The 15,948-nt window shown below is 41.1% G+C and overlaps 1 protein-coding gene across 6 annotated transcripts in view; it reads right to left on the reverse strand.

The window, feature by feature from the left end:
• The window catches only part of LOC123757973 (inner centromere protein A), a 102,293-nt gene that overhangs the window by 71,748 nt on the left and 14,597 nt on the right, over positions 1 to 15,948 (reverse strand). For all 6 annotated transcript variants that reach the window (XM_069338817.1, XM_045742009.2, XM_045742006.2 and 3 more), the window contains exons 5-7: positions 15,116 to 15,267; positions 11,808 to 13,703; positions 6,349 to 6,451 (exon numbers count right to left, since the gene is read on the reverse strand). In XM_069338817.1, the coding sequence (XP_069194918.1) occupies positions 6,349 to 6,451; positions 11,808 to 13,703; positions 15,116 to 15,267 (2,151 nt within the window). The remainder of the gene's footprint in view (positions 1 to 6,348; positions 6,452 to 11,807; positions 13,704 to 15,115; positions 15,268 to 15,948) is intronic.

Consider the following 15,948-nt stretch of genomic DNA (forward strand, 5'->3'; position numbering starts at 1 on the left):
GCTGCAACTGTGGAGGTGTTCACAATGCCAGCTCGCCTGTGTGTAGCAAGAGGCCGAGTATGGATGTTCCCCGGCCGGTGAATGTTACAGAGCAAGCAAGAGCTCTTACCCAGACACTGGGAGCACAGCAAAACAGTCTGCCCCAAACAGTGCCAGTGAACCGGACGAATGCGTGGGTAAAGGAGTCACCTTTACTTCGTCAGGCTCAAGCAACAAGCAGTCACGCCACCACTCAGAACTCCGGCAGTGACAGTGTAACGGTGAGTGAAGTGGTTACTCGGGCTCAGAAAGAGGGACCATAATGATATGGTCAAGGAGGTGTGGGCTGAACTAAGAAAAGTTGGTGAGTTCCTCCGAAATCTTGGGCAGAGAATCGAGTTCATCGAGGCGAAATTAAACGTTCAGGAGGTCAAGGAAAATCACAAAACAGATGCCTTTCAGCAACACAGACTAAAGAATTTGCCACCAGCTGGAAAGCGTGCAATAGACCAACGTGAATGCCTAGTATGTAAAACAACAAAAAGGAGAGAACAGAAACGTAAAATGGTGCAAACATGGTGTGAAGCGTGTGCAGTTGCATTGTGTGCTGTCGACTGCTTCAACGATAACCACTCACCCCAAGAATTCTAAATGTGCAATAATAGTGCAAAAACTTGTACATAGTGCGTGCTTGTGTGTACATATAAAATAATGAACATTGTGATTACATAATATAATGGCGTAATGGAAAACATTTAAGCGCATGTGTATACTTGATGTATGCAAAACTTATTAACAATAACTGTGATGTAACATTATGTCCAATACAATTAGTGACTAATACTGCAAATAAAATAGGCCTAGACACTGTAAATAATGACACGAAAATAAATTTGTGGCAACTCTGGCTGCTTGAAGACCGCGCGCGATGCCTCTGGGATGCACCGTGCATGAGTGAACATGCAAATAGTGATGTCATCGTCCATCTTGTTGGCTCAATTACATCGCCGAGTAGTACAATTGATTTTTTTTTATTTTTCCCGTGATCAGGGAACACGACTTAACAGGTTAGGAAGAATTTTTTTTTTTTTTTGGATGCGCCTATGGGTGACAAATGCTAAATAGCCCGATGCCATACAAGGGTTAATTTTTGTAAGTCAGAAAATTTTTCATCCATGTTAGAAGCTTCTGCCAAGCCACAAGAAGTTGACATAAATAGCACTAGAGATCTGCCATGAAGATAATAAACTAATGATCATAAATGCATAAAGTCCACCGCCAAGCAGCACATGATCAGAGGAGGAGCTAGATAGTAAACGAGGTCTTATAACAATAATGAGAAATTATAGCGAGAGCGGATAACGATAGATCACGACTGTTTATAATCAGTGACTTCAACTTGAAATCCATAGACTAGGAAGCATATGAAGCTAAAACAGAAGATTTTTGGACCTGTAGATTTGTAAACCTCATCCTGGAAACATTCTTGTATCAACATGTTAAACAAGCTACGAGGATGAGGGAAGGGGACGTTCCCTCCATGCTAGATTTGATATTTACCAGGAAGGAGGAAGAGATATTTGACATGCAAAACCTTCCTCCCTTGGGTAAAAGTGACCATGTCTTTTTGGGAATAAAGTATGCAATGCGTTATAATCTGGAAGAAAATAAGGAGGATGAAGCAGTTGAAAAACCTGAATTCAGGAGAGGACATTATGGCGACCTTAGACTCTTTTTAGTGAGTATAATTGGACAGACTTGTTGCTAGGCAAGGAAATGAATGAGAGGTATGTCAAGTTTTGTGAAATATGATAAAGGCACAAAAAAATTTATACCAAAACAGAGATGCAGAACTAGGAAACAGGATTGGTTCAACACAAATTGCGAGAGGGCCAGAGACCAAAAGACACAAAAATGGAATCAATACAGGAAGAGGCCAAACCCCCAAACATACCAGCGATACAAAGATGCGAAAACAACTACACGGCAGTGAGGAGAGAGGCAGAAAGAAATTTTGAAAAAGGGATTGCAGACAAATGTAAAACAGAACCAGGTCTATTCTATAAATTCATAAACAACAAATTGCAGGTCAAGGATAATATTCAGAGGTTGAAAATGGGAAATAGATTCACGGAAAATGAAAAGGAAATGTGTGAAACACTAAACGAAAAGTTCCAGTGTGTTTGTACAAAATGAAATCTTCAGGGAACCAGATACAATAAGAATTCCAAAGAACAACAGAGCACATAGAGGTGTCTGGAGACAAAATGGTAAAAATGCTCAAGGAGCTAAGAACAAAGCGATTCTTCGCGGCGGGGATCGTATTCCAGGGACCTGCCCGAAACGCTACGCGTACTAGTGGCTGTACGAGAATGTAACAACTCTTGTATATATCTCAAAAAAAAAAAAAAAAAAAAAAAAAAAAAAAAAAAAAAAAAAAAAACAGTTGGTCCATATGGAGTTTCACCATGGGTTCTGGGAGAATGTGCACCTGAGCTCAGCATTCCGCTTCAAATGATTTTTCAGGCATCCCTGTTTACAGGAGTTGTAGCTGATGCGTGGAAAAAGGCTAACATAGTTCCAATCTACAAAAGTGGAAGCAGGGAAGACCCCCATAATTATAGACCTGTATCATTGACAAGTGTAATAGTCAAAATATTGGAAAAAATAATTAAAACTAAATGGGTAGAACACCCGGAGGAAAACGATATACTATCACAGACAGTATGGTTTTCGATCTGGAAGATCCTGTGTAACGAACTTACTCAGTTTTTATGATCGAGCCACAGAGATTTTACAGGAAAGAGATGGTTGGGTTGACTGCATCTATCTGGACCTAAAAAAAAGGCTTTCGACAGAGTTCCCCATAAGAGGTTGTTCTGGAAACTGGAACATATTGGAGGGGTGACAGGTAAGCTACTAAGATGGATGAAAAATTTCCCAACTGACAAAAAAATGAGGGCCGTAATCAGAGGCAAGGTATCGGATTGGAGGAATGCCACGAGTGGAGTACCACAGGGATCAGTTCTTGCACCGGTAATGTTCATTGTGTACATTCTACATAAACGATCTACCAGTGGGAATACAGAATTACATGAACATATTTGCTGATGATGCTAAGATAATAGGGAAGATAAGAAACCTAGATGATTGTCATGCCCTTCAAGAAGGCCTGGACAAAATAAGTATATGGAGCAACACTTGACAAATGGAATTTAATGTGAATAAATGCCATGTTATGGAATGAGGAATTGGAGAACATAAACCCAACACAACCTATAAATTATGTGAGAAATCTTTAAAGAATTCTGACAAAGAAAGGGATCTAGGGGGTGGTTCTTGATAGAAAACTGTCACCTGAGGACCACATTAAGAACATTGTGCGAGGAGCTTATGCTACACTTTCTAACCTCAGAATTGCTTTTAAATTCATGGATGGAGAAATACTAAAGAAATTGTTCACGACTTTTATTAGACCAAAGCTGGAATATGCAGTAGTTGTATGGTGCCCATATCTTAAGAAGCACATCAAAAAACTGGAAAAGGTGCAACGACATCCCACTAAGTGGCTCCCAGAACTGAAGGACAAGAGCTACGAGGAGAGGTTAGAGGCATCAAATATGCAAAAACTAGAAGATATAAGAAAAAAAGAGGCGATATGATCACTACGTTCAAAATAGTAACAGGAATCGATAAAATTGATAGGGAAGAATTCCCGAGACCCGGAACTTCAAGAACAAGAGGTCATAGATTTAAACTAATGAAATAAAGCTGCCGGAGAAATATACGAAAATTCACTTTTGTAAACAGAGTGGTAGACGGTTGGAACACGGTAAGTGAGGTGGTGGTGGAGGCCAAAACCATCAGTAATTTCAAAGCATTATATGACAAAGAGTGCTGGGGAGACGGGACACCAGAAGCGTAGCTCTCATCCTGTAACTACACTTAGGTAATTACACACACACACACATATATATATAGTGGTACCTCGAATAACGATCGCCTCAAATGGCAAACATTTTGGGTAACGACTGGCCCGATCGCCGACAATTCGTCTCATATGGTGACCGCTCATTTGAATAACGACGACACCACATGGTGGGGTTGCGCTGCTGCTTGCAAATTCTCGGATGCCTCCGATGATGCAAATAAATTATGTTGTTTTTGTTTAAAGATGCTACTGATGCTGGGATTTAAAGGGGTGACTGCCGAGATGTTACAAACCAATGACTTTTTTGTAGAAAAAAAGAATTGAATTTTTTTTAAATACAACAAATGTCAAAAAGGTTCGTTCGGTGTTCGGCAGGTAGTCTGCTCCATTATTACAATCTTTCTGTTTCAAATGTGTTCCATTTGTTTTTATTTGTCATTTACGTCTCAATAATGGAGCAGCCTACTGTACATACACTGCACAAACTATTATGACATTTTCCTTTCTTCAAATGTATTCAATCTTTATTTTTCATTTGTCTTATAGCAAAAGATTCGTTCGGTGGTCGGCAGGTAGGTTGCTCCATATTTCTTACATAAAAAAACGTAAATAATAAAAAAAATGAAGAATTTTGAAAACCAGAACAAATGTCAAAAAGGTTCGTTCGGTGGTCTATAGGTAGGCTGCTCCATGTTTCTTAAATAAAAAAAAATTAAAAATAAATGAACTGTTGAAACAATTTGAAAAATGGACAAATGCCATAAAGGTTCGTTCAGTGTTTGTCGGGTAGGCTGCTCCATTATTGAGACGTAAGTGACAAATACAAAACAAATGGAACACCATTTAAAACAAAGAAAGATTGTCATATTGGAGCAGCCTATCTGACAAACACTGAACAAACTTTTTGCTATAACAAATATGAAAGGCAAGGGCTGCTGGCTGGGTTAGTACTCCATAAGCAACCATTTGTGGCACATGTGCCTATGGCTCCCAAACACCTGACCGACACGGTGCTGAAAGATTGCGCTCAGTCGGTGAAATTCAGGCCTTATTGTTTGAAGAACATAAGGGTCATAATATTGGAGAAGCTAGGCGCAATAAGGACTTAACACAACGGTTGGATGCAAGTGATACAGCCCCTATGAGGATGATACAGTGAGCGTATCCAGTTGAAGCTCTAAGCCCCACCCTTGCCATCTCCAATTTATATAGATGATACATAGATGAATCGTTTTCTGTGTTCGGTGATGATGCACCTGATACAAGTAGCATAGATGAACAGTGTTAGCAGCTTCCATGGTGGTGTTTTCCATAGATATTTTCAAGAATACCTGAATCTCTTCCTGACTGACGGACACTCTTCGAGGCTAGCTGAATCTCTTCCAGTGTGGGACCTTACAAAGCGATCTTTTCAAGACTACCTTACAAATTGAGCTTTTCCTATAATCGTTTTAATACTACCTTATGCTTTACAAGCTTGGCTACATACCACCTACAAGTACTAAAGCCAAGGGTGCACACGAGTGCATTATTTGCAAGCACAGAGAACGATGAAACAGGAAGCGAAAATCTATCTGTAGCTAGTGCAACGCGAGCAAAGTTGTGCTGTGTACCATGGACTACTTCGTTGATTATTACGCACCTCCAAAGTACTGAGTGTGTAATACAGTGTGTTACTGTGTAAATAGTATGTGAAACTGTACATATTGTAATTTTAGTGAATTTTTACCACGTAATATTGTGACAATAAACATTTATTGTGGACATATTTTTTTTTTTTTGCACTGATATTCCTGCGTGGGCCCTAAGCCTTTGGCTGGCCCACTAAGACACATTACTGACACATGTATCACAGTTCCATGGAAAATTATGAACATTCTACTGTATACATATTGTAAAGGTCACAAATATGCATCATATATGCTAAAAGAAACAAATAATACCACATTGGAAATACTGTACATAAAAAAAATATTTGAAAATATATTTGAGGCAACACGCAGTGCTTGAATGGCCTGCGCGACCGTGTCTGGAAGCTTCACACACGAGCAACCAGCCCCTGATGACGTCACAGGTCACCTTGTCCACGTCCCCACAGCCAAAGTAAGTGGAATTTGGTAATTATTTTTACAGACATGTTCAGGAAAAGTAAATTATCATTTTACAAAGAAAAATATATTTTGGGTACATTCGATATCATGCACACTGGGGGAATTTCACAATAAACACAGTGCATCACAGTGGTTACATGAGGACATTCGTTTTGTATGACGTCCGTTTCACATGACGAACATGGAACGGATTAAATTCGTTATTCGAGGTACCACTGTATATATATATAGGGGTATAGGGGTACCACCTCTGGTGCTAAAAGAGGAAACTGGCAGCTCTAGGGTCTCTAGTTGTTATATATATTTTATGTACACATATATACGAACCTCACATGTTTCAGATGTCAGTTCCTCTATTTCATTAAGCTTTTCTCCAATATGAGTTTGGTATGCAGATGCCATGTCCCGCACTGAAAGACATGATCTTGAGCTGAAAAAATAGAAAAATACACTCATACAACATAATGATAAAAAGAACAGGATTATTGTAATGGAGGAAAATTGGGAGAAGGTAAGATGCTTTAAAACAAAATTAAGAGAGAATCCGTGGCCAGGCTAAAATAATGAATTGAATCCCAATGAGTTTAATTGAATGTGAAATAGGTATTGTAAAAAAAATTGTTGTTCATTAAGTAATTTTAAATACATAAGAAAATAAAACTCTTAGTGGTGTGATGAGTGCAGTATGTGAAAGGCCATTGTCACTAAGTTCAACTGCTGCCATCAGCCTACTCTAGCATTTTCAGTAAAATGTTATAAAGACAGTTAAATATAAAAATCATTCCCATTATCTACCAATTAATAGTAGGAAATGAAAAACAAAATAGAAAAGTAATTCAGCATTATAATAATAAATTAGGAACAAAATTTAAACCTATTTAACAGTTGGCAACACGCATCCTAAAGTCAAACCCAAAATTGCGCATGGCGTATATATATGCCATGAGTAACATGTCCCACGGTGCGCATGGCGGATATATATGCCATAGGGTGCCAGGCACGATTCAAATGGCCCACATCTACACGGGGTTCACATTAGCTTCCTCAGGGCTCTTGTAAACAGACACCATGTTTAAAAATAATTGTGGGCAATATTCTCCGGTGTGAGAGCCACAGTACTGTGGGAGCAACCAACGCTGGTGCACGCACCATGAGCTAACAGCATTGCTGTTCAGCTTGTGACCACAGCATCGCCTAAAAATGTCAAAATAAATATGTAACTGCTATTATTTAGCGATGACAATATTACAGATAACCCTTGACTGTGATAAAAATGATCAGGATTGTGAAAATAGCAGGATTGTTGTGATAATTAGTGCTGTGGGAGGAGTAATGCTTAGGGAAAGGGAGATAGTATTGTTTACTGACTGTGTGGCCACCTGTTATTGTCTGCATTCACCATACCAGCTCAGTGGTTCTCTATGGTGAACACAAATGTAGATACAGTGGTATCTTGCATAACAATCGCCCCAAAAGGCGAACATTTTGGGTAACGACCGGCCCGATCGGCGACAAATTGTCCCGTATGGTGAACGCCCGATTGAGCAACGTCAACACCACATGGTGGGGTCGCGCTGCTTCTTGCACATTCTTGGACACCTCTGACGATACAAACAAATTATGTTGTTTTTGTTTAAAGATGCTAATGATGCTGGGATATAAAGGGGTGACTGGTGAGATGTTGCAAATCATTGGTATTTTTGTAGAAAAAAAAACATGAAATTTCTGATATATAACAAATGTCAAAAAAGGTTCGTTCGGTGTTCGGCAGGTAGGCTGCTCCATTATAACAATCTTTCTTTGTTTCAAATGTGTTCCATTTGTTTTGTATTTGTCATTTACGTTTCAATAATTTAGCAGCCTACCGTAGATACATTGCACAAACCTTTATGACATTTCCTTTCTTCAAATTTGCTCAATATTTATTTTTCATTTGTCTTATAGCAAAAGGGTCGTTCGGTGGTCGGCAGGTAGGCTATATATATGTATAAGCAAGTAGATGGGTCACCATGGATTCTCCCCTTTTTTTACTGATGTTCTTCTAGAGAATTTTATTGCGAACACGTTGGTACCAAAATGAAATACGTAGCTCAAGAACTTAGGTAAGCAGAGTAAAGAGTATACACATTTTTGTTTTTACGCTTACGCAGCAAAAACGCTCCGCGCACATACCACTTTTTTTTTTACCATCGAAGGGAGCGCGAAAGTGTTAATATGGATAAATGCCATGTTATGGAATGTGGAATTGGAGAACATAGACCCCACACAACATATAAATTACATGAGTAATCTTTAAAGAATTCTGACAAAGAAAGAGATCTAAGGGGTGGTTCTAGATAGAAAACTGTCACCTGAGGACCACATTAAGAACAATGTGCGAGGAGCCTATGCTACACTTTCTACCGTCAGAATTGCTTTTAAATACATGGATGGAGAAATAGTAAAGAAATTGTTCACGACTTTTGTTAGACCAAAGCTGGAATATGCAGCGGTTGTATGGTGCCCATATCTTAAGAAGCACATCAACAAATTGGAAAAGGTGCAACAACATGCCACTAAGTGGCTCCCAGAACTGAAGGACAAGAGCTACGAGGAGAAGTTAGAGGCATTAAATATGCAAAAACTAGAAGATAGAAGAAAAAGAGGCAATATGAACACTACATACAAAATAATAACAGGACTCGATAAAATTGATAGGGAAGAATTCCCGAGAGCTGGAACTTCAAGAACAAGAGGTCATAGATTTCAACTCACGAAACAAAGCTGCCAGAGAAATATAAGAAAATTCACTTTTGTAAACAGTGGTAGACGGTTGGAACAATTTAGGTGAGAAGGTGATGGAGGCCAAAACCGTCAGTAATTTCAAAGTGTTATATGACAAAAAATGCTGGGGAGACGGGACATTACGAGCGTAGCTCTCATCCTGTAACTACACCTAGGTAATTACACTTAGGTAATTACAAGACTCAGCCAGGTCCGAACCTGGGAGGGAACCAGATGGGACTTCCGTCAGTTCACCAGGAACACCCGAACCCAGCTAGCTGAAAACCACCAAACCCCTGAGGAGTAGACACGCAGACCGACTGGGAGCCCAAACCAGCCAGTCGTCGAGGTAAGCCAACACCCGAACACCTAACAGACGCAGACGGGCCACCACGACCCGGGTGGTGTGTGAACACGCGAGGTGCCAGGTTCAGTAGGAGACAATGAAAGCGGTAACTGACACCCCAAAACAAAACCAAGCCAGTCCCTGAACCATATATGAATAGGGACAAAGGAGGGGCAAAAAACCCAAGCGTTCAGACGGGACAATTCCAGAATGAACTGTAGGTTCGCACGGTCATGTTTCGGAACTGGAAACAGGCGGGAAACTCATCTGAGGGACTTCACCGTTTCGACCACGCCCAAGCGCACTAACGCCAAGACGACCTGACAAAGCGCAGGAGAAGAGGCCTGCCCTGCAGCCCCGAACCCCCAAAGGAGGAGCCACCCAATGCCACCGAAGGCCGCAAGAAACGACCCGAAAAGCCCATGAATCATGGAACCAGGCGTGAGCGAACAGAGCAAACGTTCCCCCATGACTCCATTAATGGGGCGAACCACAAAAGGGCCGACACCCCGTGCGAGAACCCGACCTGCTCACAGAGCGAGCACTGCACCAAGCAGGCGCAGCCGGGGCCGGCTCCGAAACTGGCACCTATGGCCCACCTCGATGATCGGAACCACGGGCCCTGACATGACCCCTCCGGGTGGAATACACCCGGGACCTCCAGCGACAGTTGGAGGAAGCCGCTTGCATATATATTCCTCAACCGCAGTAGGCGCAAATAATAAAGGACAAAAGTGCGAAGACAATCTAAGAGCCAGAGTGCAAGCGGATTCCAAGGAGGAAGCGAACACCATCTGCCAACACGCAAGGCGCTCAGCAAAAACTGCAACAGCATATCCTGCAGGATCGGCTTAAACAACTTCAAAAGAGCAACCGTAGCCAAGGCGCTAGACCCAGGAACGGCCCCAAGTGCTTCTACATCCTCCGTAAGCCAATCAGAAAACAGCTCAAGGAGGAAAAAGAAACGCAGGACCGAAGCCAACAGACCCTGAGCGTGCAAGTCCTCAACCACAAGCACAGCCGACAAGGAGGGAACCTGCACATGAAGCTGAACCGCGCCAACATCCCGTATAAGAGCCAGAGCGAAAAGGCACTCATTAAGGTGTGCAAAATCGCCCCTTCCAGGTAAACCTCAACCACAGTCAACACCACCTCACACCCACACCACTCAAGCGTGTGGTACGACAGAAGGTGTCTCAAGCATCCAGCGAAAACATAGGGCAGTCCGCAAGCCAGGACAACAACTGAACCTCATAACGAACCCAGTATGGAGACAAAGACCCAAACTTGAAGGAAGACGGATCCATTATAGAGGTATACACCGTGTCGCGCAGGAGGTAAGCCACAATGGCCGCCTGCACCTCAGCCGGAGAGATGCAGGAAGCCGAAAACCTTCGGAAGGACAGAACCGAAAGACCCGCAGGGACACGGAACCGAACCCGGGGAGGAGCCGAACCCAAATCCAGCTCGTGCGCAGAAGGGGGGGGGGGGAGAAAAACCTCGCTCCTTGTAACAGCAAGCCCGCCCGGAGGATCGAAAAACCCAGGCGGGGTCCAACAGGGCCCAAGGATCCCAAGTCAGCTCCTCCCCAACCCCGGGAACCTCCACGTCAGGCCCTGGGGGCAAGTCGTCAGCCAAAGCCCCGGCCTCACAAGAAAAACCCGGGGCGACCGGAATAGCTGGAAGAGGATGGTCCCATTGGTCAGATCCCTGAGCTACGGGTGGAGGAACTGACTCGAATGCCTCCGCAGCCACCCCGGAAGAGGCAACCCCCAAAACTGCCAGTCTCAGAAACCTCTAAACCCTGCCCCGACCCAGAAGCTCTGACGTTTAGGAGCTGGAAGCAGGGGGGGGGGGGGCACCGAATGAACCACAGCAGGGGAAGAATAAGGGGCTCAGACGGAACCAAGGCCAAAGCGATCAACATCCCCAGGTCCGTTTCCCTATAAACAAAACGGGGCAACCTTGGGGCATCCGGGGAAGCAACCAACCAAGCATGCTGCAACAACCTAAACCTAGCTTGCCTGGGTGCCTGTCCAGATGAATGGCAGATATAGAATGCTCCAAAATCACACGTGCATTTCTATGGGCCATTGCTCCTCGTGTATCTCTGAGGGAGGCCAGGTTCTGGCCGTGATCCCAGTAGGCCTAGAGCTCCACCCACATCAACTGATGCTAAAATTAGGGATATCCATATCAGCCTGGATAGCTCCATGAAGCTGTAGGGGGCTACCCCCAGAAAATCAAATGTATTATGAAAAATTTTGAAGAAAAATATAGAGGTTTACTTCATATAAAATTCTAGGATATTTCTATCAGGGATACCTTATTACTACATGCACTAATTACAAATTGTGTACAATACCTTATTTCCAATATTTTTGTAATATATGCAGAAATCTTTCATTCCATTCAATTCACACTAACATTTATTAACCCTGCTGCAAATATTCTACTACATATAATGCAACCCACACATGAAATGAAATGTGACGATGTTTTGATCTATCCAGGACCCCTATAATGTTGCGACTTGATAAGGGTCCTGGACGGACCCAAACATTGTCATCTTAATTATTAAATACGGGTTGGGTTGTTTCTTTCAGCCAAAGTTTGTTACCTTTTCTTACCATTCCACTATACTACTTATTAATTCAAGGACAAAATTGATACTTACTTGGCAAATGGTTTCAATGTGTGTTTCACTGGGCTCTTGACCACAATTCCCTTTTTGTGTGTAGCAGGTGCCTTTGGATCTTCAGTATCTGAGTTAGGAGTGCAGCATATACGTTTAAAATTAGAAAGCGATGGAGACTTTGGAGTTAAAACCTTGCCAATATGGAGAGATGGAGACCGTTTTGGGCTTGCCATTAAAGCTGGTAACTGTCGAACCTTAGATCGAGTTATACGACGAACTGGAATGGTTTCTGTATTTTCACTAGATTTACCCATTTTAACTATAGTTGCATTGGCAGGCACACAGGTTGCAGCCAACTGTATTGATTTTACAGAGGTCTCTGATGAAACAGAATCTGCCGATTCATCACGATTTCTTAAAGCCGTCTTTGAGGCATTCTGGGAATCTGGTTTAACAAATGTAGAGTTCATTTCTACTTGACGTGGTACCGAATATGTTTCATCGTCAGATTCTGAGAGTGTTAGACGCAAACTATGATTTTGTTGATCATCCGATTCTTTTTCTGATAGTTCTTCAAATTTCTTGCGCTTTGTTCTTGTGGTTCGAGTAGACTGTTCAACGTTGTACTCTTCTACCTCTCGCTTTTTTGTTCTTGTCGATCTTGGATTTTGTGAATTGCCACAAGATGCCTCATCAGTATAATCAGCCATTTTTGTTTTAGTACGAGCTAAACGAGGCTTGCTAACATCTGCAGTATGCTGTGACAAAGTTTCTCTATGAACATTACTGCCATCCTCCACTGATCCTTCATTTTCAACAATTCTCAAGTTTTCTTTTGTCTTCAACTTTGACCTTGTTACTCTTGATTTTACCATATTTGTAGGAGGGAACATTTGGATATCTGATTCATCATCGCTTATGCAGTTTATTTCCAACATTTTTTTTTGCTTAGTACGGGTGGATCTCGGTTGGGGAACTGGAGGTGGTGGGTCAACTACTATTTCTATTGTTTTATGACAGTTATCTGTCTCATCTTTTAATGTAAGTTGTAATTCCCTTTGTTTGGTGCGAGTTGTTCGACCCTTTGATAAAGATGGCAAGATTTGTTCAGAGCACTTTGGTAATATTTCTGGTTTCACACATACAATTTGAGTAGAGCTCTCAGAAGCTGACCCACTTTCTGATTTGTCTTTACAAACTGGATCAGGTGCATTAGTTACACCAACAATTTTATGACAGTTATCTGTCTCATCATTCAATTTCAATTGTAATTCTCTTTGTTGTTTGGGAGAAGTTTGACCATTTGGTAAAGGTTGAGAAAGTTGTACAGAGTCCTGTGGCAACACTTCACTTTTCTCCATAAAGTTCTGAGCCTGAGAAAGTATACATTTGTTACCAGATTTCTTTCTTTCTTCACACACAGTTTGGGTCAAGTTCTTGAGGGAGGACGATTCTTCTTTCTTGCCTTCATTGATCTTCTCTTGCAACAACTGTGTATTCAATTCTTTTTCAACTTCACTTTCATCATCACTATCTTCCAACCGGAGTTCAGAATATGTACAATTCTCATCTGAAACCCGAGTTTGTTCCTCTGCTTTCTCTTGTGCTATGTTTGATAAACAGACTTTTGTAATATTTTCCAAGACATTTTTATCTGCTTCATTTGTGTCATTTATTTTTTCTAGCACTAAGCTTAAGCTTACACGACTCGTACTGCTTCTCTTCTTTTTTGGGGTGGTTTGAGAAAATTTAGGATCTTCTTTAGGTTCGTCTCGGGAGAAAGAATTATTCTTTGGTGCGTCTCGAGAAAATACTAAATCAGGGGTTGGATTACTATCTGAATTTTGTTTAATTTGTGATCTGGAGGTTTTCTTGTTATTGTTATTTTTTTCCTGAGACCTGGAAGTGTTTGTATTTCTTCCTGTGTCTTCTGGACTGAAAAATAATTGGAATATCACTAAAACAGCAAATTTAAAGTACTGTACTGTATTTTGGTATTAAATTTAGTGAAGATAAATTAAAGCTAAGATAAATTTTGAAGCATTGATGGGTGAACCTATGGAATTATTATACAATGTGAATGCCATGCATTACTAAAATTTAGTGCCTTCTTTAGCCCTCTTTCATGCTCTGGTGTACCTATAAAACATCAGAGGTTTTAAGAGCTCAGCTCACTATCACTTTATACATTCAGCAAAAGCAGTAATGATTGTGCATCCCTTGAAGGGAGCATACTTGGAGGATTTCGGGAGTTCTTCTATTCCCCGAGCACAGCCTGGGCTCGCGTGCATGTAATGTAATGATATACAGTACTGTATTTTAAAATGTCTGTATACTGTACAGTTAACAAATGTGTACACACACACACACACACACGCACGAAAAGTGGTCGCTAATGTAACACAGTTAAAGCCCACTGCCCAAACAAAGTAAAGTTACTAAAGATAAAAAAAAAAAAAAATTCATCTGCCCATATATATTGCAGTTTGAGTCAAGTTGGGTATAAATTTGATGAGGTTGAGTTAGTTGGATTCGTGGTGGTATTAGTGCTGCCACCTGATGGTGGATACGTAAAAGGACATAGGCCTTCAGTAGTTAAGCAGGGTGCAACTTAATGGTCACTTTGATATCATGTAACACTGTATGAACTCTGGGATGGATGGATGAATGTTCTCCAGTGTATCAAGAGCACCAGTATAACCCAGTAGGGTCAGTTTAAAACATTCCCAACTACAAAATGTCAACCTGCCTTGACTGTATTAGACCTTTGGCCTAGGTTGATAAAATTCTGCCTTAGGGAGCAACTAAATGAAATAAACTCAGAGGAAAATAATTCGGTGAAATCAACATATCAATAAAAATGTTTAACACTAAACCGAATTCATCTCATTTTCTACAACTTTTTGTACACTCTTCACATTCATTTCCCACTTTCTAACTCTCACTCACCATATTTACCTACAGTTAATTTTTATACATCTATTAATCATCCTGGGCTTTTACTGCTATTCTTCCAATTTCAGATTTCTTCAAATGCCAGTCTATCATCATCCATTGTTCAATATGACTGAAACCTCTCTAACCCTGATTCAGCACTTAAATATTATGTCAATTGTTTGTGAGGTGTATAAATATACAAACATGTTTTGCTGAATGGGGTGAAAATAGCTTGAGCAACTTCATCCCTTTATATTTATATCTAACAAAATTATTTCAATTCACACTCTTTTGTGTTTTCTCAGTTGTAGATCTAGTTTCTCAAATACCAGAATGAAAAAACAATGCTACACAAGTATATTGCAAAAAACCTAACTTTAGTGATACAAACAGTCAATATCTAAAAATACCTGGAGATTCTGTCATGTGAATCTATGTAATCAACTGCATGTCGTGTCCCTCCTTTTTTCCTGGACGTACGCAAGTCTTCAGGCGTAGAAGGCCTCCTTAATTTTCGCTTTGCATTAATCAAAAGATCTCTTTTCATCTTCTCCTGAGCAATCTGAAACATTAATTATTTATTAAGGCTAAAACTGACCTTATTCCAAGCTGCTACTGTAAGCTCCACTAAATCAGAACTAATGAGGTGGTTCAACTTTAAAAGAAACAGCACATGGCAATGAAAAATATCAGCCAGAAATGCATATGTATAATCTCAATGAGATATACAGTATGCATATGTATATTTCTGGGAGAGAGAACTTCATCTCAATCTGGAAAGAAACAAATCTTAAGCATAAGCCATCTATGAATCTACAAGGAATACCAAAAGGCAAATGATAAATTACAAGAAAGTAACAAATGTAATAAACCGTGAGTGTTTGGGTACAGCAGAAACTATGCAAAGCCCCCAAAGTCAAAAAGAGGACCTCCACAATCTAGCCAGACGACTTCATACCTCAGCCAGGAGAAAGAAATGGACTCAAATTCAAAACAGCCAGGATCTGGCAATGGGGCAAGGAACAAATCCACTAGGGCCGTGACGAGGATTCGAACCTGTGTCCAAGAGCATCCCAGACGCTGCCTTAGTCGACTGAGCTATGACATGGTCAAAAGGAGTTGAAACCAAAGTTCTACTGAGCTTACTGGATTCTGCAGCCTCTCCGAGGCACAAACCAGGGTTTTACACAACTCCCCCCATGCACTCGAGCTATGTCAATAGGCCGTTCTCCCTCTTCGCCCT

The sequence above is a fragment of the Procambarus clarkii genome, chromosome 40, assembly GCF_040958095.1.
Source record: "Procambarus clarkii isolate CNS0578487 chromosome 40, FALCON_Pclarkii_2.0, whole genome shotgun sequence".
NCBI lineage: Eukaryota > Metazoa > Arthropoda > Malacostraca > Decapoda > Cambaridae > Procambarus > Procambarus clarkii.